Source organism: Fringilla coelebs (genome assembly GCF_963513975.1).
Source record: "Fringilla coelebs genome assembly, chromosome: 1".
Lineage (NCBI taxonomy): Eukaryota > Metazoa > Chordata > Aves > Passeriformes > Fringillidae > Fringilla > Fringilla coelebs.
The window spans coordinates 40,641,341-40,668,274 of NC_140028.1; the positions used below are offsets into that span (position 1 = coordinate 40,641,341).

Below are 26,934 nucleotides of genomic sequence, written 5' to 3' on the forward strand. Positions count from 1 at the left end.
GCCCGGGCCGCCGCCGCCATGGCCACGGAGGACGAGATCATCCGCATCGCCAAGAAGATGGACAAGATGGTGCAGAAGAAGAACGCGGTGAGCGCCGGGACGGGACGGGGCGGGAGGCGGATCGGCGGCGGCGCCGCGGGCCCCGGCACGGCTCCGGCCGGCCCCACGCTCCGTCCTTCCCGCGGGCGCGGGGCCTGTCCCTTCCCGCCGCCGCGTTTCCCCGCGCTGCCCCGCGGCCTCGGCGCTTCCCTCGCCGCCCCGCGGGGCCGCGGCGCCTCCCCCCGGCCCCGCCAGAGGAGGGGGGACGGCAGCCGGTTCTGCTCCCCCGCGGGGCGGCCCCGCCGCCCTCGCTGCTGCGCCTTGGGCCGAGAGGAGGTTCCCGCCCGGGCACCGGCCCTGGCTGGGAGCGGCTGCGCCCTCGCTTCCTGCTCGCTGGAACCGCCGTGCTGGCCTTGGCGGGGAAAGAAAACCTGTCACCCCCTGGAGAACCCTGCGGAGATGGCCCCTGTACATGGCGTGTTGTCGCTTTTACGTGTGAAAGCGGGAGTTTTAGGTGGGATGTAAAAACTAAGATAAGAGGGAAGAGCCCGAACCCAGCTGCGGCAGGGCCAGAGTTGAGTGGGTAAACTTCACAAACAGATGAGGAATGTGAGCATTTTTTTCTTCTTTTTATTTTTTTTTTCCTTTAACCTGCAACACTTCTAATTGTGTTTATTAATCTGGGAAATAACTTATGCCTCAGAACGGATGAAGAATATAGTTAGGCAGGATTCAATTGGCTTAGCTGAAGTGTTATTGTCATGTATGCCCTTCATAAAGAGCTGAGGTAACATATGGTGTTTATACGGTGCCTGCAAACACATCAAAGTAAGTGCAATCGGAATGTAGAGCAACAACCAGATAACTGATCCTGGTTATACATAAAATAGCATGCAAGTCAGTTGTCAACTCTGTTTACTATTTCTTTATCAGGTGGGCACATTGTTATTCTCTGGAAATTTGTGCTTGTTGTTCTTTCTGCAAGGAACTATTATTTATATAAAGTTAAAGGATTTTTTTCCTAAATATAATGATAGTGCATTAAAAGCTTAGTAGCAGTAATAGTGCAGAACTCAACAATGTGCAATTCCACTTTATAGAAGTAGTTTTGTTATTGGTTAATACTGGAGAGTATGAAGAGCATTATGAATAATATTTGCATATTTATTGAAATACTGACTGTATTAAACCAAGGAGATTTGTTTAGTTCAGAATACAGACAAATTCATTTTCAGTACACACAAGCCATGCTTCAATTCATGAGGTTCCATAATATGGCATGATTTAGCTCTGATATATTTGAACTCGCAAATGATACATTGTGACAGCAAGACCCTTTTTTAGAGGAAATAATATTTTATGACTGGCATTTATAAATTCCATTTTTTTTCCCCTCTTTGTTTTTATTTCTGTTCTCTATGCATTTTAGCACAAAAACATTTGCTGTCTCACTTTCTCTAAAACTGAAGTAGTGGCTCTTTCCTACAAGGTTGAAAGGGTGAAGACTTACTGACTGAAATGCTTAAATATCATGGTCATGAGACTGATAAACGGCAGCCAGCTCCATTTTATTTGTAAAACTTCTGATAACAGAAAGAAAACAACAGCTTTCAGGTAGCATGAGAATGGCTGTTGTTCCTGGGGAGCAGCCATATCAGGGATGCTGCAGGTGACCACAGGGTATTTCTCTGTGATCTGAGAGGCTTAGGAGTTTGGATAAAATTCATAACAGCAGCTGGGAGCATGTATTCAGTCTCTAGCATGTGTAACGTGATTAACTTTCAAAGCTCTGGGGAGCGTTGCAGTGACTTCCTTGGGGTCAGTGGTGGTGTGACGTGGCTGAACACAGCGGGCACAGCTGGGCTGGCTGTGCCTGGCTGGAGCCAGAGCTGGACCTTCATGTTCACCTCTGTCCTAGCTGTGAGAGCTGAGGGGCTCTCGCCTGGGAGCCCCAGAGGCGTTGGGCTTTTGTGCTGTGTTGAAACCCAGCTCCTTCAGTCAGGCTCCTTACTACACACAAGTGGCTCCTTCGTTAGGCTGATGTTTTCTCAATGAGCTGCAACTGTGGCCAGGAGTGGAGATCTGACAGTTTGTACAAAGCACATGTGTGTGGCGTGATAAAAACTCTTAGCAGCATCGAAGGAGAGGATGTACTTTAGTATTCAAACCAGGATTTAGAAAGTCTTTGTCATTTACAAAGTATTTCTTTCTTGCACAAAGTGATTTCCTCCCTAATTCTGCCTTGCAGTTGAAACACTAACTTTGGCAAAATAATTAAGGTAGTCTCTATGAAGAGGTACTTTGTTGACTCACAAAGATGAAGGAAAATTGATAAATGCATTCTTACACAAGTACCCACAGAATAATGATGCTCTTGACAGCCTCTTGTGTTCCTTTCTCCATTTTTACTCATCAAGAACGCGTATTTGGTCTGTGTCTTTGAATGAGAATGATTTGATGAGACACATTAATAATGAAAGAAAGGAAAAAAAGCTTTGATACTTGCTCTCTCTGAAGCTGTCAAGAGTCAGATGACAAGAAATGTCTGATCTCTCATACAGAAGGTGACTCTGACTTGTGGCAAAGCACTCTGTGACATGTCTTGATGAGTTAAAAGGGCAGGCCATGCCGACACTCTTTCTGAGTCAGACTCTTGGTGATTTGCCTTGACTAAGGATTTAATTGTAGCTGTGCAGATTTCATAACTATTTTAGTGAAATGATATGTGCAGTTCTTTTGTTTTGAAGGAGGAAATAATATGATTTAGTATTTAATGCACTGTGCGATACACATTTCTGCCATTGCTTCAAATTGAAGTAGATACTACTCCTCCTTCAGAACTGTGATTGGATTAAAACCTGTAGTGCCTTCCTTTGAGCTTCTGTTGTATGTAAGTACACCTTTCTTTCATTAAGCTGCTGTCATGAATAGGTATGAAAACTAAGGCTGCAGCCATGAATCAAAAGAAAAAAAAATCAAGAATGCTTGAGTAAATTTAGAGAAGAAAATAAAACTGTATGTGTTATTAAATGTATACTCCTTTAAGTAGAACAGAATTATGACTGGATAGCTCTGCTGTCTTCAAAAATGTACTCCATTTTCGATTGCCTGAAGCTCAGCTTTTAAAATAGGACTATAGAATACCATTCTGTGCTGTGGTCTGACCAACTGAAAGAAGCTGAGAGGAGTAATCTACTGAGTCTGTATGCAGCTGACTTCTGTTAAGTGAGAAGGTAAATTGAAAGCTAGCTAGCTTAGGAGAATGGGACATAGCCTTTCATTTTCTATAAAATTATAGAAATGCTTTTAAAAGAGGGTTTATAACAGTGCTCTAAATGATTGGGGGGTTTTTTGAACACAGAAGTCTTACATTAGGAAAAAAGTAATTACAAGTTATGCTGTGCAACTTCCACACTAGTTTTGAGATACAGAGAGCATTTGACTTTATGCTAAGAAAAGTGATTATGAAAAGCTGTTTAGTTGGTACGAGTTTAAAACCAATTTAAATTTAATTTTAAAGCATCTAATTCTTGGTGCATGGTATAATTGATTAGAGAAGTGAAGGCTTAGAAAGGATTAGTGCATTATCAATTTTGGTAATTTGATATAGAAACCAGCATAAAATGTAAATAATATCTGTTAACCTGTTGTTTTCTGGTTGGGTTTGGCTTTTTTGTTTTTGTCTCTGTTTGTGGGTTGGTTTTTTTTGTTTTTGTTCTTGTTTGTTTGTTTGTGGGATTTTTTGCGATTTTGTTTGTTTGCTTGGTTTTTTGTTTGTTTTCTGTTTTGTTTTATTTTAAAGTTTGTTGCGTGTCAATCTGCATGTCAACCTGCTATGTATCAAGTTGCTAGTATTGGAAAACATTGACTCTGGGAATAATAAATTTGTTTTCACGTGTGCAGTTGGGAAGGGATATAACAGGCAAAGGAATTTTGACTAGGCTGTATTTCTAAGATGAGATTAAGAGAATGCTACTTTGCATTATGGTGTTACTTTCATATTGAATTTGCAGGCTACAATCAGCTGTGTTAATTTTAAAATTACATGCTGTGTACAGTGTGCTAATAACTTAATTAGTTTGGAGGTAAGTTTTGTTGGATTATATTTTTTAAAATGGCACATTGACTTCCGTCATGAGTTTTGTTTTGGCTAAGAAGATTCTCTTGAATTTGATTTTGTTTCGTAGCAGTGAAGATAATTAACTTGCTTTATTTGGATCTGTGTTTGCACAGAAGAAACCACCCTTATGGCTGTTGAGAGAAAGATATGGTTTAGTATGCCAACTCAGTTTAGCACCTGAAAACATTGTGACATTTCTCAGTCTTGCATCATTGCTGCTAAAATTCTGTGGTTAGACTGGAGAAGTTTTGTACAGCATGAATAAAAGTTAAAAGGAACTTTTACTATCATGGCAAAATGGTAAAATTTTAGCTTTATATGTTAATTGAATTTATCTAAGGTGAGATTTGGTGAAATGTTTGGGTTTGGAGGTTTCTTTGGGTCAGAAGTGTTTGAAAAGCAAAGGTTGTAGCCAAAATTTGAAGGTGTCCAAAGCTGAGAGTTTTTAGATGTGACACCAAAAGTTCCACTTCAGTCTTTCTCAACCTCCTGGTGGCTATTTTATCTTTAGTGGTTATAGTGTAAGATTGCAGTTGTAGCAGAATATTTTAAGTTTCCTTGCAACAGGTGTTATACTAGAAATCGATTGGGGAGAATTTGAAAAGCAAGCAAAATGCAAAATAAAATAGGATGAGTTAAGAGCTTAGGGAAAAAAAATGAATCAAATTCCACAGATTTGCAGATGGAAATTTTGTGGGATTTATTTCCAAACCTCATGAATTAAAAAAAAAAAAAAAAAAAAGAAAAGGTAATGAACTGAGCCTGAGTGAACTGAATGGCCTTTTGGATGCGCAGGCAGTTGTTGCCTCCCTTCTGTTCATAGCTTCCAGGTTCAGCACCACGTGCACTTGAATAACAGCCAAATCATCTCAGCCTTTGGGAGGTTTGTGTGGGCTGACAGCCCATGTGCACAGTCAGGAGTGGATGGTGCAGAGCTTTGCTGAAGTAGCGTTGGTAAATCATCAAGGTTGCAGAGGTTAAAGAGAATTACAGAGCTCACATTTATGCAAACTTCTTTTTAAATAAGGCCTATATTGCTAAGGAACAAATTGTTTAAGTAGCTGGGTAGAGACTCAAAGTGCAATCTCTGAACTTGAATCATCTATCTAGAAAGCTGCTTATACAGAAGTAGTTAGTACCTTTCCTAACGCTCTCAGCAGGGGAAAAAGAAAAACCCACGACATGTGGCTTTACCACATCACCACAAAAACAGTTAAGAATGATGTCTGTGTATGTTTTTTATATATATGTGCATTATTGATGGACTATGCAGAGCTTCTCAACTCCAAGTTCTTGTCCTAAAACTGATGTGGTTGTTCTGAACTGAAAATTGTTGCTGTTGTCTGGATTGTTTCTGATGCTGTTAAGCAAAGCACCCTTGAAGATGGGTTGTGGGTGAAGTAGTAATTGACAGAATGCTTTGATTGTCATTTGAGTTACATGGGGTAAAACTCCCCTAGTCTTGAATGAATACTTTGATTTCCAAGGCCTGTTAATGCTTAGAGTTTGTGAAGTGGACCCATTCCTTGTTCTAGTTCTGTGGATAAATTGAGAACTGGTGGTTTGAACCCAGTGCCCTGAAGGCAGATAAGATTATATTGTTGATATTTTATTTGGAGTTCCTGATTGCTACTAAGTTGACTTTTTTGTTTCCTTTCTTTTTTTTAGGCTGGAGCTCTTGATTTGTTGAAGGAGCTTAAGAATATTCCCATGACCCTTGAGTTACTACAGGTATGATTTTAATGTTGTTGTGTTGCAAATGTTAATTCCTTAATAAAGAAGGTGGAGCCAGCAGATTTGAAAGAAGGTTACACTATTTAAATAGATTCCTAAGTCCAAAGTCCTTGGAAGCATTTTGTTACATGGTAATCTAGTCTCACTTCACCTGATGTAGCATGCTTATTTTAAGTATTTTCTTCCAGTAGCAAACTCTTAAAGCTTATCTTTCTGATTAAGTTGAGAGTTGTAAATTTTGTCGTGGACATGGGAGAAGAGTTGCTTACAAATTTACGAGACACAGAATCTTACATTTTTACTCTAACACAAATGAGTGTGTTTCCTTCCTCTTGAAGGACAATGCACCTGATTATATCTGATACCATCTTTTCTTGTGTAGTTAGTTCTGGTTTTGCCTTGTGAGGAGAAACATAGTTGATACCTTTTAGGCAAGATGTATTTGACACACGCTCCACACACCCCTCCCTCATTCTGAGTAATGTATTCCTTAAGGTAATTATACTCCTCTTTTAGTGTCCTTGGCTGGAGTGATGGAGGGGTACAATCTCTCCCACTTGCATGGATACTCTCACTAATGTTGCTTAGAATTACATCTTTAACAATATTTCATATATTATTTATAAATTCTTTCAAAAAACAACTTTGGTCAACTTTCCTTACATGACAAGTTTCAGAGCTTGTCATGTAATTCATCAGTGAGCAACTTTTGTTCTAAACTAGCCAGATATTCCCTATCTGTGAAAATTTTAAAATTTTACTTAAATCTGAGACCTGATTTGCTGTAGTAGCCACTTAAATTGGAGGAAACTGAAACTTTTTTCTAAGGGGAAATTAATGGTCGCAGATAAAGAGTTAGCTATAAAGTTCAAGTTTTAAAGGTGTCAGGAGTGATAGCATTTTTGATTCATGCGTCCTATATACTTGCAGAATGTACTTTGTAAGTTATTACTAATACTATATCTGACAGAAAATAGGATTTTTAAGGTGTCACTTTTATGCAGGAATGCTGGTACAACTGGTGCTTTGTCCCCTTCAACCTTCTTCTTCTTTAAAAAGAAAATAAACTCAAAACCCCCTAGAAAAAATACCCCACACAAAACAAGAACAAAACCCAGAAAACCCCTCTGGTTAACCTGATTTTTTGGAATTTCTTGATGCAGGTCTTAATGCAAATTATATTTTGAATTAAGTATAATAACATTATTTTGCCTTTGGAGTTAAAAATCTCTCTGCAAGAGCTCTGGAATTTCAAGTACTTTGGGATACTCTTGCATAGTGCATTGTCTGTACCTTCGTTAGGAAGATTTTCATAAATTCCCATAGCTGTATTCAAAACAGTTCCACTGCATAAGATTGCATTTAGCAACATATTTGGACTCAAATTTACTTTTTTTTTTTTCCTTGAGAGTTTGATAAAATATTAAGTCTGACATAAATTTTCTTTGTTGGCCTCCCAAGTTTGCTTAAGCAATGGTGGACTCGGAGCAAGAGCTGAAATGTGAAGAAATCGTACTAGTTGCTCTGGTGGTGGATCATTAGTGTGCCACTGTCAGAAAGGGTGATGATCATGAGATAGTGGAGGCACTATCTTCCTCTGTGTAGATCAGGACTTCTGACAATTGTGTTTGAATTGATGAAATGCAGAACAAAAGTGAAAAGCATAATTCCATACCCATTTTTAAGAAGCTTTGAAGGCTGGCTACATTGAGAGAAGCTCCACTAGCTCTGTTATTCCTGTGTAATAAGAGAAGTGATGATTTTTTGTGTAATATTACTGCTACCTCAGCCTGAAATTATGAGGTCCTCTGACGAGTTTCACAGGTATGTGCAATAGGAAGGTGCATATTAGTAGTCTGGACTTGTGCTGGTGTCTTGTGTCTTTCTTGCCACATTTATTTTCACAGAAAGCTGAAGGGCAATAATACCACTGTGTTACATCTGATGAGTTTTATGTAAGCAAGCTGATCCTTGCTCAGCTAGGCAGGGAGCCAGTAGGCTTCCTCACACAATTTATCCAGTGGTCTGACTTGCAAATCTGTTTAGCAGCTTCAGAGCATTAAAGGCATCATGTCCCTGGTGCTAATTGTGGTTAGTGCAGAGCTAAACAGTGAGTGACACAGTCAGGCTCTATTTTCACAAACAGGTTTTACAGGAAATTACACACACATCTGCAGAACTAGGCTGTGATGTGCAGCCCTTGCTAATGGCTTTAGGGCAGTTCACTGGCAAGACCTAGAAACCCAGGGGTGGTTATTCTTCAGTGGTTGGTTTGGCTCTGCTTTGGTCCGAGTGCTCACCAATTCTCTATCCTCATACTCTTACAGTTTAAAGTTGGAAGCACGTCTGCTTGCTTCAGCGGTTGCTCTCCCTCCTCAGCTGTGTTCCTTACATTTTTGCATTTGTTCTGGTTTAGAGAGCACCTGCTGCCCCCGTGTGCTCTGCTTTGTGTTCAGTCATAGGTTACTTGTGCTCACTACTGCTTGCACCTACTGAGGGCTGCTGGCCAAAGCTTCAGTGCTTCAGGGTGAAAACAGCTGTCTTATGCTGTCTTTGAGTGTCTTTACTCTGAAAGCAGATGAAAGTGCTCTAGAATTTAAAGTGAGGAAGAATGAGAATACTTGAGTTTTTCACTTAACAATGGCAACAGACAGGACAACTAAGGAAATTTCAAATACTGTCAGCTGGTTTATCACTAAAACATAGTAATTTTGAGAATATAGCGCTGTTCTTTTGTGACTATCTGTGCTAGTTAGAAGGCAGATAAATTAGTAGATCATTACTTCTTCTCTTCAGGTAGACCTGATCCAGTGCTCTATAACAGCAAACAAATGAGTTGTTTTTATGTACTGCTTTAAGAAAGCTGGCAGTTCAGAAAGGTCCCATAAACTGTCTCTCTTGTGTGATCAGGAGAAGAAATTTTTCTGGTTAGTTTTGAGTTTTACTTGAATTTTTGGATTTTACTAAGCTAAGTAAGTCTGTAAGTTTGTGTGTTTTCCCTTCACTGATGAGCATAGGCTGTTGTTGTGCCCAACTATTAATGGAGGGTTGGGTTTTTTGGTAGATACCTTTTTCTCATCCAGATGTGGTATTTTATGGATTTTCAAGGACATGTTATTTTTTACTGTCTGAACATATTGTTGAGATTTAAGTGTTCAAAATATCAAGAGAAATGGCCAGTACCATTAATGTGGATGATCAGAGTCCATCTTGGAACATTTTAGTTACAGGTGAGTAAGCATCTGTTTTCTTTAATTCAAAATGCATGTTTAAAGCTGATGCTCAGGCCTGAGGTTATTTAATGTGTTTCCTTGGCTGAAATAGCTATGGATTATTTTAGTATGTTTCCAGTCATTTAGCACATCCATGGTGCCTCAGAAAGTGTTGTTTGGGTTGTAAGAAGGAATTTACAGGAACGAATCATTTCCATTTTTAGCAAGCCAGAAAGATTTAAATTTTCCTTTCAAGAAGAAGGAAGTTAATGATGATCTATTGCAAAAGTAAGTAGAGTAATTTATATTTCATGAGTCCTGTAAATGGTAATGCAACAAAACTGAGCATCTTAACAGCAAATAAAAAAATTTAGTCATCAGTCAGAATAAAAAAGATAATAAAATCCTTATTTATATTGGCAAATGGTTTTCTCCTCTTATGAAGCTAAAAGGGTGGAAATTTTCTCCTTGTTACATGTACACATTAGCCACAAATCTTCTAAAATGTTACTGTTGAGCTGTATTTATGTCCTCGTCTTCTGAGTCTTGAAAGGCGTGAATCGTAACTTACTCTCATATTCGCTCTGTAGGTGGCAGTAGTGGCAAAGGTTTAAAGCTTGTCACTGTCTTGGCCTTTTCAGAAAGATAGGATAGCTCATTCTTTAAAATCTTAAACATAGAGTTTAAACACTGCTTCTGCCTAAAGTCAGAACTCTCTGTGCTAATGATTATAAACAATCTCAGTATCACCAAAATTTTTAGGTACCTAAAACATGCTTGCTCCCAGATGGGTATTACAGGTTTTTCCACAGCCACTAAATGAGAATTCTTAGAGTATGATGACAATGAAGATGTCAGCAAGCTTCTTAGAGTGCTGAAATATAAATACAGTCCTTAAGCCTTGTGCCCACAATCGCTGCCCACCCCTCCCCAAATTTTTGTGATGAAGACAGATGGTAATACTGTTGTATTTATTTTTAAAATATCCATGTTGTTAAAATAATTTTTCTAAGGGCTTGCAGTATTTTGTCCTGAGAATCACAAGGAAAAAGGAAACAAACCCACCACAAAAGAAAAAGAAAAAAGATACTGTAAAAATTAATGTCAAAGTACGAATTTATATATGTTTATTTGTTAAATTGTCCTCATGTCACTTGTGATGATGTATATTTCTATTTCCTTTGCAGTCTACCAGAATTGGAATGTCAGTGAATGCAATACGCAAGCAAAGCACAGATGAAGAGGTTACATCTTTAGCAAAATCTCTTATCAAGTCTTGGAAGAAACTGTTAGGTATGGGAACAAAAACATCCCTGCTTTTGCATGTTTTAACTCTGTGTAGCCTTGGTGCTCATCATTGTCCCTGCCTTGCTTTAGACATATTTGTGCTTCTGTGTGAATGTTGAAACTTCCTGTGCTGGTATAATTGACTGTCATCAGGTCATTACTGTGAGAGTGTGTGCAGAGAAACAGTTAATGTGTTTTATTGGGGCTGGCAGGCAGCAGGAAATCAGCTTCTCTGATGTGATTAATTTCTGAAGTCTCATTGCCTGCAGTTGAGCTGGAGTGACTGTACTGCAGTACTAAGCACTAACAAACTTCTTGACTATTTTCTTCATCAAATGTAACAAGTGCCCTGAAGAACTGGTGCAAAATCTCATGTGAGTGTGTGGAGGCTTTGATGTTTGGTTATGAAGAGAAAAAAACATTAAAAATGTTAAAATCTGTTAAAACTTACAGGCAGTGCACTTTCTAAAACTAAAACCTTCATAATTTTAAACAGCTTACTAATTAGCAACTTAATATTTTTTGTTTAATTTCCCTTAAAGCAATTAATACGCTTAAAACCTTTCTGTTAAGGTTTTATTCAAGGGTATTTGGTAGTTCTTAGTATATCTGAAAACACTTCAGTCTCAGAATATGTCCAGAGATTTTTGTTCATGCACTGTGGTGCTCTCTGTTTTGTTTCTTTGTATGTAAGCTTAGGTAAATTAAGATTTTTGAAGCTTAAAATTTTAAAATAGAAAACAGTTTACTTAACGATTTAAATATTTACATTTCTCTCTGGAAAAATATACCAAATACCAGGTCCCCTACCATTTGAACTCAGCTTCATTTTTATCAGTTATGAAGTGTTTTATCAGATACTTAATTACTGTCTTGTAAATGATATAGAAAATACTCTGTAGAAATGGACAGCTTGTCAGAACCTTAAACTTTGATGCTCTAGTAAGGAATAACAGTCTCTACAGCAAACTTTTTAAAGTTACCTTAAAGACTTTTAAGCTGTCTACTAATAATGTTAGTTTTAGTAGTTAAAATTGGATAATACTAGACATGCTGGTAAAAAACCCTAAAAATTCATAATGACCTTAATAATAGAAGTAAATGGATCTACCGGTTCTTAATGTTGGATGTGATCAGAGATGACTGATAAATAGTGAAAGTAATATACTTTTTATTTTTAAACTTAAATGTGGAAGTCCAGCTTTATTAAATCAGTATATAGAAGTGGTAAGGTATATAAGTGGAGAAATTGACTTGCATATTAGCATCAGTTACCCTAAAGACTTCTAAAAGTAGCTGCTGGATTGAGTGATTTAGCTCTCAAGTTATTGAAAGCTAATAGTCTAAGTTTTAAAAACAGAACCCTATCAGTATTTGGTAAGAGGTTTTTTTTATTCTTCAAAGTTCAAATTTTTAATACTGCCACTTAGCTTAGACAGCATAATAGAGGAGATACTCTCATTTCAACAGAATTCTCACTGGGAGTGTGCTCAGATGCTGCTCTCCTTGGGGAGTGGGAGATCTGCCTGATTATTTCTGTCCTTTGACCTAAGGATTTGCCTTTTTTTGTTGAGACACTAAAAATAATTGTCTCATTTTTTTAATGCCTGAGTTCCTTAAGTCCATCAAAATTGTCTTAATACCTTGTTACTTAAAGTTTACTGGTGTTTAAGTGTTCAAACATTGTGAAACTTGGGGAGTGTCACTCCTGCCTGGAGGGTTTCCATGCTGTAGCAGTCTGGGTAAGAATGTGGAGCCTGAAGGTCACAGCAGGTCAGTCTGGGTGTAGGCTGCTGTGCAAAGGAGCGCTCCTGACTTCCCTTCTGCCTCTCTGCTCCCTCCTGTGTTACAACTAGTGCTGGAGTGGCTATCCAAAAGACCACAGCTGGGAACTGACCAGTTGGAAACTTATTGTTTAGTTCATTTCTTCTGGCTTGAAATTTCAACTCTGACTTTTTGGTCCAGCCTGTTTGCAGTTGCTGTTTCCTGCACAGGGATTGTAGCAGTAACAAACAGCTGGGGCAAGGTAGACCTTCCCCTTTTGTAGCTTGCTAGATTCAAACTGTTTTAACACAATTGGGAGACTCTAACCAAGGCATTTTGCATGAGGTGAAGTCAAACGTGAGGAGCTGGAAAGCAAATAAGAAATATTTGGCATTTATCAGAACTGAGTACTTCTTGAGGCAGTGAGTATGTGACCTTTGTTCATGTGGTAATTTTTGTTACAAAAGAGATATTATTGTGTGTACATTATTGTGCCAGCTCTAGTATGTGCACTTACTGCATAAAATCAAATGAATCCTGAAATTACAGCACTGCTTACATCAGAACTTGGGTAGTTAAATTTTCCTTGGTTGCAATGTAGATCTTCTAATAAAGCATAGCAAGGCAAATATTTTGCCTCTTTTATCACTGCTCAGTAACTCATTAGAATGTAAAGTTTCATGTGAAAAGTTTCTGTGAAAGATAGGTATGAGTATGGGTGGGAATCTTACAAAGTACTCTTATTCTGTTTTATCATTAGTTTTGACTTTCTTGGAAGAATGCGAAATACCGTATGTTGAGCTGCTTGAGAAATCAGTTTCGATTATGCTGTTTATAGTGCATGTAAAATGGTATGGAGCAAAGATGGCAGCAGAAGCGGACAGCTGTTAATCGTACCAGGCATTGTACTCAGAGCTCTGAAGTCTTTGTGAGTTATTTTTATAAATGACATTTTGAATTTAGGCAAGAATTGTTCACTGTTCAGGCTGCATGTAATGTTTCAGTTCAATGCTATCAGAATTTAGTTTTTAGGAATGCATGGGATACATGAGTACAAATCAAAGTGAGTTGTGAATCACCAGATCTTTGTGGCTTGACTTGAGCCTTCCCAGGTTACCAAATGTTTTTTGGAGGGGTCAGAAGCTGTGCAGCAGAGGGTTTGTGACCATCTGAAGTGACTCACTGGTGAGCCGCAGTGCAAGGTCCTTTTCAGATACTTTCTGAAAGTTAAACTACACAGCAGTGATGGTCACAATTTGCATAAGGAGCTAAATTCAGCTCTCAGAATAAAATGCTGCTCAGTTATAACATGGGATTTACCAATAATGATTGTTTTGATTTGTAGCTGAATATATAGAATATGCTGTGCAGATAATGAATCTATATATGCTCATTTAGGTTGTCAGGGGTGTTTCTTATGTTAGAAAAGCAACAAAAATTCCTTAAGGAATGTAACCCTCATAATAAATAATTACTCGCTGAACTGAAGAGTATACAGTGGAAAAAAATGTCTAGACCTGTAGGTAAACTTTCCTCCAGTAACTTTATATACTGAACTGAAAATGCGGAAGCATGGTACAATATTATTTACATTAAGTGATCATCTGTTGCCAGTACTGAAAACTAAAAGGCCACAAACATTTTGAAAGGCCTATTTCAAAGAAGGGCATGCCTGAGTAATTTTGTTTTAAAAGAGTGTTTAAGTGTTAATAACATCAGTCAGGCATCACGGAAGTATTTTACTAAGATTACTTTGCTCACAAAATCCTTTGTTATTTCAAACCTGGGTTTGATTCTCTTGGAGCCAGCAGGTGCAGTCTAGGACTGTCTTACAGGTATGTTAATGCTGTCATAAGTGAAGTTGTTCAAGGACATCTCAAAGCCTACTGCCTTCACTCAAAAAAGAAATGTTCCTGGCAAAGCAAGTTCTTAAACTAGAGTCTAATAGCATTTATGAATATTATTTACTTTTGATAAGAAGAGTGCATGTCTTTATAAGACATCAAGCAGAATCAAGTGCAAAAACAATTTCAGTGGTTTCATTTTCATATTGAGTATGAGCTGTAGAAATCACGTCTTCTGAAGTGTATATTTAGAACTGTTCATGTACTTTTAGTAGGTCTGTAATTTGTTAAGCTAATCAATGGAGAGATAACAACACACAATGCATTATATTATATAAAGGAAAAACACATAGAGTGAGTAAGTCCATGTGTCATGGTCTTTTGACACTGATGATAAAAAAATCTTTAGCAAATAGTTCATAATTTTGTTGTTTATTTATGGACTTTCAGATATTCCTCCTTCCAGAGCTACTACTGAAAAGAAACTTTTACTGATCTTACCTTCATGCCTTACTATATCTTGTAGAGGAATTGCTGACAAGTGTAGCTGCTTGTGCATCTCAAGACTGTTTGGTCAGATTCTGGAAAATGGAGCCTGAATAATTATTGCATATGAAGGTCATTGTTGAATTAATAATTATGTAATTTGATACCTGCTCTCTTATGTCTTTCCTTTAACTTATTTAAACTGAATACTCAGAAAACTTTCCAAGTTCTGGTGGTGATTCCTGAGTAGGCAACACACGATATCCCACTAAATGAAATTTTCATATGCTTCCAGGTAATAACTAGCCCCCTTTCATTAATGTTTCTGGAAAAATTTTTTACTTTAATATTTTTCCTAATTTGAAGTTAGATTTGTAAATGAGTAACATTTTGTCTTTATATTTTCTATTTTTTTCTTGTTACTACCAAATGTCTAGTGTTGGCTTGTAACATAGAAAAATCGAAGAGAAAGCTATTAATGGCTTCTAACATTCAGACTAATTACGTTATCTGGCTGTATCTTAGTGCATTAAAATTTTTGGTTTGATAACACAAACCACTGTTATGTCTTATTTGACCCTGGAGAGATTTTTCACTGGAGAAGCTTCAAGTATCTTTAAAATTAATTGCAAGTTCCAGGTAGAAACTGCAGTGCTGTTGTTAAACTTTGAATGTCTTATTCCAATGACTAATAGTCTATTCTTGTTACTACCATGTTCTTTGTATTTTAAAGAAGAAGTATTAATATAAATTCTCTTATAAAAAACCAAAGCTTTGAGATTCTTTTTATGGCTGCCTGAAGATACAATAGCTAAAACTGCAAAGTTACAGTTTTCAGTCCTAAAATTGGTCACAGTTTCTGAAGAAAAATTTGGTAAGTTTGAATAGCTGTATGGAGTTGCAAAAAGGAACTGCACAACTTGTAGTTTGTAGTATATAAATATTTATAATGTTCTGTAGACTTCCTGAGGTGAATCACATTGGAATTTTTAAAGACATTTCACAGAAGGGCCATTTTTGCCACCTTACTTTGTTAGAATTTCTATGGTTGTTCATAGTTCCTATTAAATGTCATTCTTCCTCTGTATTAGAGTCTGGTCATTGAATGTAAAATCACCTAATTAGCAGGGACTTTTAATTTGTCAAGGATAATTTTTCTATCCCCAGAGGATAGATGAAATGCTGCCTAGCAGGCTGTTAATTGCACTCTGTTCTCTTGTCAATACAGAATTTCAGTAAAACAAGATATCCTTATTACTGTGTGAGTTTAAAGATGGAAAGCATCTCTTCTAGTGCTTTCTAATTTATGAGCCATAAAGCAACTTAAAGACTTAGGATAATATTAACTTTTTTTTCAGCTTTTTGAAACTAGATTAAGCAAAAACTCTTAAGTGATTAAAGAACCTGTAGTTTTGAAGACATACTTGCTAAAGATGTCCACTTTCAGCTGCTCAAGTCTGACCTTGGTTTGAGACATCGTTGCATAGATTGGTCTGCAGCTGTAGGAAGAGCTGTACTCTTATCTGTGTGCCTTGTGTATACCCTGCCCTCCATAAGGGAAGGAAGCCATTGGGGTATTGGCAGGTGTTGGCAAGTGCCTGCCCTTGGTGAAATGGTCGTGGGCTAAATGGAAGTGTTTGATAAAAGTGATCTGGGTGCCAGCCATACCACTGTGGAGTGTGTGCATAATAAGCAGGAGATACACAAGTCAGACCTGAATTTGACAACTGGTGTGCCAAAAAAAAGTGTAGGTAAATGGGTTGAAGCACAGCTCCTGCTTTGCAGGACTTGAGCAGTACTCCAAGATACCTGTTTGATCTACTGATTTGTCTTAAAGCCTCTGACAAAAATGAGCATGTACTTAAAACTTTATGAAGTTTAATAAGATTGTATGCATATTTGGAACATCTTTAAAGATTATATCATATAATCAGTTGTTGCCATAGAGAGAGCAAGTATGCATGTTAAAAATGGGAGTTGTTTTCCTTCTCTTAGTGCACTTCAGTTGTCATAGCAGAGAACTCATGTGATCCATTCAGCTTATAGTCTTGTTTGCTTTCTTAGTGAAATTATTTTTATAAACAGAAGTCGTTAATTTGGTCTCTTTATTAGGAACTTTTTTGAATAACATCTTCAGCTTATTAAAGACAATCAGCCTGACTGCATAATCTGTGTTTAATTATCTTTTTTTTCCTAAATGAAATGTATGAAGGATTGAATGCAACATTGCAAACAATGGGTGAGCTCTTGAAGGCTGGAGAAATACTCTGGAGGAGTATCTTCTTGTGCTCTTTTGGCTCCTGTACTATTTTGTGTGCATCTCTTTATAGGTGCAGCTGCAGACAGGATAGTAGATTGGTGCCTGATTTGATGCAGTACTGCTGTCTCTGCTCTCCTTTTATGATGATTTTTTAACAAAGTGGTATTTGTTTGGATAAATTCCTTAACTCACAGGTGAAGGAAAGGATCAAAATCTTGTTCAGTTTATTGTTCCTATAAAAATAAAGCCAGTACAGTTATTTTCTGCTCTATAAAAATCAAATTAAAAAGCTCGATGTTTGAAGAGACCCAGATTTGTGTTACGTACAACGAAGTTCCTCTGAGAAGCACAGGGATGGGGTTCCTCTGGAAATAAGGATACTTTTAGATGCTTAAACAAGGATTAACATGCTTAGTTCAGGACATCTTTATTGGCAAGACCGAGCCTTAACAGATTTCCCTCCTTTTCTTGTCCTGTTTTTAATTAATGTTAAAGTTTATAATATATGCTTATTCCAGTAATACAGTCTACAAATTTAGAAGTGTAATAGCAGCTTTATAAGGGCTTGCAAAGAGAAATTCATGAAATCTGTCAATCAGTGATGCCAATCTCACTAGGCTTTCTCTGTAGGCAGTAGAGAGCCATCCTTTCTAGAGAACATATCAAAGCAGGCACTCAATTTAGCCACTCTGAAATCCTCTTTACAATGGAGGGGTGTATGCATTTTTGCTGTGCTAAAGTTAAATGTTGTGATTGCTCTTTTCTATAAAGACTTTTGTCCTTATTCTTTATAAAATCATAGTGAAACATAACCTGTATGGGAATGGCAGATTCAAATATATTTAAATAGTGAGGCAAATAATTTAAGAGCTATCACAGAAAGTACTGACTGTGTGTCTGGAAAACTCCTTTGAAAATATGAAAGTGATTTTATATTTTGCCAACTATGGTGTCTTCCACAATGTAATTAAAAAGAATGGCATGTATGTAGAAGGAACTTAAGTATATAAAGCATGGAAGACAAATTCCAGAGACTTGATGCAATACCTGGGAAGTTACTGTCTACCTAATGCAGGAGTGTTGGAAAAAATAAATCAGAAAAGTCTGTGTTTCCATCATGTCTTCACTGCCAGTTTAAGCAGATGCTGGACTTGACTCGAAGGATCTGAATTGTTGTCATGTTTTCCATTTCCTGCATTGGGAGGGTGTTGGGAAGTGGAAGGCTGTACTGCAAGAGAAGGTCAAAGCAGAGAGTGGGAGATGATAGCATTTCTAACTGATTCAGGAAAAATCATGATATTTTATCACTGCTTTAAATCAGTTACTATTTCTGGGTAGAAGAGAGTTTCTCATGTTTTGTATTTCCAGATGGACCTTCAACTGATAAAGATTCTGAAGAAAAGAAAAAGGAGCCTGCATCTTCCTCACAAAATAGCCCTGATGCCAGAGAAGAAAGGTGCTTAATTCTTAATGGCTGTGCAAATAGTCTCAGTATAAATTAGCATTAAACTATTTGGTCTGAATTGGTAATATTAGAGACATCTGCTGTGTTCTTTTTTGAAAGACAGAATTGTACAAGAAACAGTGTGTTGTTGGGGAAATAAACTGTGCTACTGTTGACATGAAAAAAAACCCAACAAACATAGGTCAAGATATGGCCAGACAAGTTTTGTTTATTCCATCTGTTGGGTCTGTCAAATACTCTGTCCTCTCTTGGTACTAGCACCCAGCTTTGAGAACTGTTAAACAACTTTCTCTGCTTTGTGGTAATTGCATATGCTTCTTTTGTGAGTTAGCTTTTAAGTTTAATAAACATTCTGCACTTTTTTTTGGTAAACACAAAGTATGTTACCAGAAAAAGAAGCCTGCATTAATGTCACTGCAGGAGCTAAAGAACATTTACAAAAGAGTATTTGCAAGCCCATTTCTTCTATATATTTCTGGTTTTAGTGATCTCTTTTCAGCAGCCATTTTAAAATTTAAGTTTAACCTCTAACTGTATGTCCAGATGGGAGCTGAAAGCTTGGTTTAAAGTTTGCAAAACTACATAAATTGTGGAGGGGGGGGGATTTGTGACCATGGCACCCCTTCAGTACAGTAAGCAGATTGAATGCAGGGCATGCAGAGTGAATGTTGGTGTGATGTATCGTCACTGTTTTTTAAAGTAAAGGTCTGTGGGAGGAAAAAAGATTTCATGTTAATGTAAAGAACTGAGAATTAAAGCTTATGTGCCACATAATGGAATGAAATACCTGCTGTTGTCTCTATTGTGTGGAATACCCTAGTGAATAGTCTAAAGACACTTTAAAAATCGTACTGACTCTAGAGCTATAAATAACTTTTAAAAGGTGGCTTGTGTTCTTATTTTGGAATACCATCAAATGGATGTAGCAAAAGACCCGTATTTTGCCCAGAAACAAAGTTATTTGAAGGGGGAAAAACATTAATATTGGTTTTCATTTTGCCTTTTTTTAGCAGTTCAAGTAGCAATTCCAGCAGCAGGAAGGAGGAGGGTAGTGCTCCCTCAAATTCTTTCATCCCTTCTTTTCCCCGGGCTCCAAGCACTTCAGACTCTGTGCGAGTGAAATGTAGAGAAATGCTCTCTGCAGCTCTCAGAACAGGAGGTGAGCTTTGTAGACAATGTTTTGAAGTTTAACTATTTCCTTCCTCTCTATTTCTGTCTCTCCCACGATACTTTTTCTGCTACCCTGTAGGGTAGAATAAACCCTGTTTGCATCCATTTGTGTGTGTAGACCCATAAACCAGTTCACCCAAGGTGCAAGTAATGAATAACCTTGATGGCATCAGGAGATTTCAAAATGCATTTTTGTTGCTGCTAACACAGGACATTTTGTGGCTCAGTTAATCTGATACGTTGCCGATGGGGGGGATCTTCTTTTCAGGAATGTTATTGCCTCCTTAATGCTTCATTTGAATCTTTTTGTAGAGGCTGCTATTTTTTTTTGTCTCAGTCTTTTTGACTGAGAGGGTGTGACTACATGCAAGTCTGCCTTACACCAGAGGTCCTGGGAACCTTCAGATTTTAGTTTTTGAAGGCTGCCTTTCTATTTAGATTTATTCTTGACATTTCATTAAGATAACTTGCAATAATAAAGTCTTGCATTGCTCTTAACCTTTTGCCTTTACAGATTTTTGCCTTTTGCATTTACAGGATGTCTTTTGGGTATCTGTAAATTCCTTGACTGTTCTGGGATTTTTTTCTTTTTATCTCTCATATACACTTGGGTGTCTTTAAACTGACAAATTGAATTGTTTGCTAGATAAGGAGCAAACTGAAAGCTGGACTTTACCTGATTTTTTTTTTCTGGTGCATCTTTCTCTTTGTCAAAATTATGACCCAGCTCCTGTTTCTCTGTTAACTTAGTGTAACTTGGCCCAGTGCAAGTAGACTTCTGAATCATCTGTGTTTACTCTCTTCACTCTTTTATTCTTTCTTTTGATTCATCTAAATTCAGGTATAGACAATAAGCAACGTTGACTAAAGACCGTGGATTAGTGGTTATCTGGATATATAGCTCATAGACTTTTTTTGGGACCAGTCAGTCACATACAGCATCTTAGTATTCATAATTCTATGTAGTCTTCATTTTAAATAGTTTTCCAAAAATCTTTTTTCCTGTATTGCTTTCTACAGCACATGTAAATTGATGATCCATGAGTTTAAAAAATAAGGTTATTTTATTGTTTTATGACCTTTGGTAGGACATCAAAGGACAAATGATGTTTGGGTTACTCACTGAAATGTACCCACGTTGAAATGAGGAGGCAGACATTATATGCAATTTGTTTTTAAGCTGTCTTGTAAAGGTGGACATCTTTGTGGAGAAGCATTTTGGTCAGAAGCAGTTGAGACATTTTAGTTCAAGTGTTTTACTGCCTTCAAGACTGCTGTGGTCTATTTCTTCTAAATTATGTCTTTTATGACACATCTCTGCTTTGCATTTAAAAAAAATCTAATAAGATTGTTTGTTATTTAATTACCATGCTTCTAATTAAATCTTTCTCTTCTGTGCATGCAAAACATTTATTTGCTTATTCTTGTATTGTATGGACTAAAACAATTGATTAAACACTATATAAAATGTTTCCCTTTTATGATAGTTTGTTCTATGCACAGGCTGTGGAGATGGAAGAGATGCCAAGCCCATTGGAATATTTTAGATTTTTCTGTATAACAATGGTTTTTGTTACTATTTGTGCTTGTAACTAGGTATCAGAAGTTTTTTGGTTTTTAAAGGTTTTTGACTCTTTTAAACTTGTGTTCTCCTTCTTTCACTTACTTGTGTTCTTCCAAGTAATAAATTTTGAAAGGTTAAGTACACAGTAGAATAAAATTACATATACAACAAGAAGAATCATTGCAAGTGTTTTATAATTTCCTGAGTTTCAGCATTCTGGAACTATAGGGATCTCAGGGATACGGAACACAGTGTGTCAGGTTGCTAATATTTTATCATTTGTTTTCCTCAGATGATTACATTGCTATTGGTGCTGATGAAGAAGAGCTGGGTTCTCAGATTGAAGAAGATATCCTTTGTTGTATACCTGTGTGCTCTAGAGCAGGAGTATTTTTGAAAGACACAGTAATTTTCAAATTAATTACCTCGTTCTGTATATTGAGTGTGTTTATATTTCATATAAAACAGAAATGGCAACTGTGTTCAACACATCAGTACATAAATTTAGTGTTTAAAAACCAGCCCAGTCTAAATGATTTGCCTTAAAATATGTAGGAATGTATGTAGGTGAGTGTGTGTGGGTTCTTTTCGGCTCAATATGTTTCCTTGTAGCAGCAGTATTATATCTTACATAAAATGCTGGGCTTTTCTATGCTATTTCAAAATCTTTTCTTGTTAACAGTCTTAATAATTTTCTAGTGTCTTTATTTAGTTTTCTACAAATTTATTTCTAAATGAATTCACAGTTCTCAAAGGGGTGCTTCTGGTACCAGTGTTTAAATTGTTCCAGAGCAGAGGTCTGTGCTTCTTTTTTTAACAAAAAAAATTGTGTTAGTGAGCTGTTATTGTTTGAGTATTTCATTCAGAAATTAATTAATTCTCAGGATGAGATTAAGAAACTGGACATAAAGTTATGGGAGGCTTTTCACAATTACAGTTGAGGTACTACTACCCAAAAATTCATATTTCACTGACCCTGTACTAAACTATGATTAGGCTTCAGAAGGTTGTGAATTCTGATGTGTTGAACAGGAAAGTAGCTGTTGGTTGGGGTAGGGGGAGGGCTTGATGGACAGTGGAGAAGTACATTGGTTTAGAACTTGCCCCCCAGAATGAATCCTTTCTAATGCTCTGTTTTACTTGTTAATGTTTTGTTCCTTAAATCCAAAGCACCTATTTTTCAAGAATTAAAAAACACTGATATGAAATACAAAAATAGGGTACGAAGTAGGATAGCGAATCTCAAGGATGCGAAGAATCCTAACCTAAGGAAAAATGTATTATGTGGAAACATTCCTCCTGACAAATTTGCTAAAATGACAGCAGAGGTAAGTAAAGCACAGGTCTTGAACTATTTCCCTCTTGGACTTACATCCTGACCTGTATTTATTAGCCATAAAAGTAATGGTGCAAGCTGGTGTACTTCTGAATGACTGTGGCTTCTTTTTTTTTTTTTTTTTTTTTTTTTTTTTTTTTTTTTTTTTTGTGGCTTAAAGAATCTGAATTACAGGGCTATGCTGGGGTAGAGGGCATGAAAGTGTCTTTACAAGTCAAAATCTAGAAATTAATATGAAAAATGAGATTTTATGGGAGAGAAATATGAAAGCACATCTTGTTAACATCCTGTTTCAGTTCTGTAGTTCTGCTTCTATGTGTTAGATTCTGCCCCCTCAAATGAAATATAAAGGAGTGTCTTGGAGACTGAGAGAAATTAGTTATGGTCAACTAATGAAAATCATGACTAACTTTATTCCAAAAGAAAGTTGTGGTGGGTTTTTTTTTGGTGGTTGTTTTTTTTAATATGTTTTTACATAAAGGTTGGGGCAAACAGAGGTTGATGAAAGAATGTGTAAAAAAAGGAAATTGTACCTTCAGTATGTATTTTGATTTTCTTTCATCTACATATTTATGTACATATGCACAAACATATATTTTTGTCCTGTCCAGTGCACATTCTTTGTTTGATTAATGTTTTGGATTGAAATGTCAAATGGCTAAAACCCTCTTAGTGTTAAGATTACTTCTTTACAGTAGTGAAGGAGCATTGATTTTCATTTCACATCTACATGGGATGATGAATAAAATTGTATTGAGGAAAAATGTAACAAATTGGTTTTGCTGTGCACACTTGATTACTAGGTCTTGTGGAGATCTCATGCACTAAAACTATTTTAAAGGAAAAAGAAAATGGGTGATTCTGAACTCTTTGGCTAGTGCTTAGAAACGAAGTTTGTATGATTTCTGGTGACATATGGTTAATTATGGCTGTACTGTATTTATCAGTACAAATATGGAAATCAAAAAAATGTAAATTTTATCCTGTAATAAACGTTATGTAGGTCAATGAGATAATTGTCCAAGGATCTAACCTAGGGAGAGCATCTTTTTTGCCTCTTTGGAGGACTTCTAAGTCCTCTACCTCGCTTACATTTCTGAACTTCAGAAGTGTATTTGCATAGAAATGTTTCTAGATGCCTGATGTAACTTTTTTTTCCTATCTGTGTTAAAAAAGAGAACGTTTTTAACTTCATGTAGCTTCTGTGCTGTGAAATAGCCCAGCTTAAGTCTTGTAAAATTAAAAATGTGTAGAATTACATTGCCCTTCAACAGAGTTGTTGTTCATGGATTCTAAATAAAAAATTGTATTGGCTTACACAGTGGTAATTTGTTTTAAAGCTTAAACTCTCTAGTGAACTCTGTCTGCTCTTTATAGGAAATGGCAAGTGATGAGCTGAAAGAAATGCGCAAAAATCTGACCAAAGAAGCTATCAGAGAGCACCAGATGGCTAAAACAGGAGGTACCCAAACTGATCTGTTTACATGTGGCAAGTGCAAAAAGAAGAACTGTACATACACCCAGGTGCGTGATTATTCAGATTCTTTGTTTTCCTTTTTCAAACCTTAAATCCTATATAAAGATTGTCAGAGAAAAAAATTTGGAATTGCAAAATGAACTTCCGCCAAAATGCTGACAAATTATAAAACATGAAGATAGCTAGATCTACTTAGTTGTGTTTATATAAAGCAAGTTTGTTGTATTTATTTGCCAAAAATTTTATGTAGATCCAAGCTGAGTATCTATATAGACTGAAACTTGAGTTTCTTTGCAATGCTGAATTTTTGCTAATTCTTCTTAATACATCATGTTCCTAAGGGTTTAATGTGGAGAAGAGGTATTGTTTTTAATGTGTGTAAGCTTATTTTTACAGAGGGACCAAATAACAGAAAATTATGTGTACATATATACACATGTGTATTTATATATATATTTAATGTACTATTTGACTAACACTAGACCCTGATTTGTAGTCATTTCTACAACCACAGAAAGGGTGCTTTAATTGGCTTAACTGTGCTTCAGGGAATATAATTTTCATTGTAGGATCAGCTGCATTTATATTTTGTACTGTTTATCAGATGCTTTAAATAGCAAGTTGTTTTTCAGTCATGAGATTTTAAGCCTTTGCATTGGTAAATGTATGTGAAGCTGTACTGGCCATTTTACTTTTAGTGCAGAATCTTCTAGTAATACATGTAAGGTGTCAGTGCAGAAATTGGTATTTTAGTGCTACTAAATCTCTCAAAATCCAAGTTTATCATATCTTTATAGCAAGACAAAAAGCCCAGTTTCAGTTGATACATAAAGTTAACTTGTATTTTTATGCAAAATTGTTTCCTCAATGTTAAACTTTGATTTAAACAGTTACATTGAACACACGCTAACAAAAATTGAAGATACTAATTTTCCTTTTCCGCTCTGGCTCTTGCCTTTGCCAAAGGTTCAAACCCGCAGTGCTGATGAACCCATGACAACATTTGTTGTCTGTAATGAATGTGGAAACAGATGGAAGGTAAGACTGTTAGACTGCTCTGCATATTTGATAGCAGGCAGCCAGCCTCTGTGGCTAATTTGGGTTTACAGTAAATGTGTCAAACCACTTTCTCTTGACTTTTAGTTACTTCTTAACCCATTAATGATATTACATGTTGAGATTGCAAAATAGCTTGACATTATAAATGTATTTTTGACTGAAGGTCTGCGATCTCTCAAGAAGGTTGGTGGCAAAGAGGGAGAGAAGTCAGGACTTAGTCCTTGCAACATTTAGTTACAATACTGCTTTGCCATACTAAGTGGTGACAAGCTAGTCACTGTTTTCTCTTTCTTACCCAAAGTTCTTTTAACTGGTTTTAATCTCTGTTTTGGTAAATGTAACAGGCCTTTTTTAAACTTTCTTGTTATTGTTTTTTCTGGTTTTTTGCTATTCTGAAAAGAAGAAGCAATAGAAGAGAGAGATGACTGCTGCTGTCTTTCTGTGCCAGGATAAGTGTAGGGCAGTGATAACTTGATCAAATCTTTTTTTTAAGTTTGGGAAACAGGAATTTATAAAGCTTCTGAGAAACATTGGTAGTTCAGTAAAACAGAAACACTGAAATGAAGGCATGCCATAGGAAGCATGATAACCTCATTCTGTTATTTTTCTATGTTAAGAATGCTGCAGCTCTGCAGGGCCATGCCACGGTGTACATTAAGATTTCCACATAAAAAAGTATTTTATGTATCTTGATTTACATAGCTTATTGCTGAATATCGTTCATATATAGGCTCTGAGATATCTGAATAATATATAAAGCTTGGAAATCATTTGATGGAATTTTTTGCAGTAACTGAAGAAGTATATTTGTCCTTAAAACCTTTTGTAAGGTGGCAGTTACAGAAGTGTCTGTATACAGATGCCTAAAGGAGTAGTTAAAATATAAGCAAGTGCTTTAATTAGTAATTTCCATATCCTGAGTATGGTGCTGTTTTTCTGTTTCTTCGTGCAGAGATTTAGAACTAAGATGTATGAAGATCTCATTAAATATTATTTTCTTTTGACAGTTCTGTTAGAAGAAGAAATTGTCAAGACATCTGGACCAGTATGAACGAGGATTTTGTAATTAGCTTTAAAAACTAGACTAAGCATCTAGCTTCCTGCAAATAAGAGGGTTTTTTGGTTTTTCTTTTCTTTTTATTTCAAAGCAGCATACATGCCTCAAGTTAGCCTTTGTTTTGACACAACCATCATTTCCTTAAATGCCTTCCTATAGCTGGTAGTCAGTAGGGCCAGGTTGCTCAATTGTATGGTGAATTTTAAAATATTTTTTTCATTTTTATAAGTAAGTTGACATTAAACTTTTACCAGTTAAACATTTTGGTAATTGTCTTGTTTTTTTATAACTATGTGAATAATGTACTGTATTTTTTGTGGTCTGAAATATACACACTCCTCCTGTGTGTATTTTGCCTCTCCACATTTACTTGGTTGTTAGAATGAAATTTGTTTCTCTCTGCTCTGCTCACTTTGCTTTGCAAGCAGAAAAGGTATAGAAGTTCCTCATAACATGAAACTCAGTTGTTAACTAGAACATAATTTAATTAACTCTCTAGTTTGTGTGCTCTTTCTAGACTAGGGCTAAATTTGCAGTCATGGGGTTTGAATATTTATTAGTGGATATGATGACCTCTTTTGCAGTGGTTGGTTAAGCTTGTTTATGTAACCAGCTTTGATCAATGCAATATATTTTATTGCCCAAAGCATGTATTTTACCTTCTATCAGCAGGCATTATTTCTAAGAATGTCTTAAAATAGTGGTTAAATCTGATTTGAGTGTTCAGTCTTGCTTAATGTGCTTGAGAACCAACTTGGGCTTAGATTTGTAAATAAGCAAAGGCATTGTGTTGTAGGCTATCCTAATAACACCATCTCACCAATTCATTACATTAAGCTGGCTGGGGAGATAATACTATACTCCCTTCATTTAAATGGCATTGATTTTGTTCATGAAATGATTTTTGAGGTGTAGGGTATCCGGTGTCCATCATAGACCTGCAAGTGGGAATAAATTATTAAAGTTATGAGCTTTTCCATATGAGAAATCATATAAATACTGCTTTTTTAGAGTTTGCTTTTTAACAGCGCATGTTTAGAAATATTTGCGAATGTGTTTT

At 36.5% G+C, this 26,934-nt stretch overlaps 1 protein-coding gene across 1 annotated transcript; it reads left to right on the forward strand.

Annotated features, from left to right (window-relative positions):
* On the forward strand, nucleotides 1–26,810 carry TCEA1 (transcription elongation factor A1). Its single transcript, XM_084203893.1, is given in 10 exon segments — nucleotides 1–87; nucleotides 5,828–5,890; nucleotides 10,293–10,398; nucleotides 18,115–18,202; nucleotides 19,225–19,370; nucleotides 21,238–21,305; nucleotides 22,133–22,273; nucleotides 23,659–23,805; nucleotides 24,725–24,796; nucleotides 25,825–26,810. Coding segments are annotated over 10 exon segments (909 nt in total). The 5' UTR covers nucleotides 1–18; the 3' UTR covers nucleotides 25,834–26,810.
* Nucleotides 26,811–26,934: the final 124 nt, after the last annotated feature.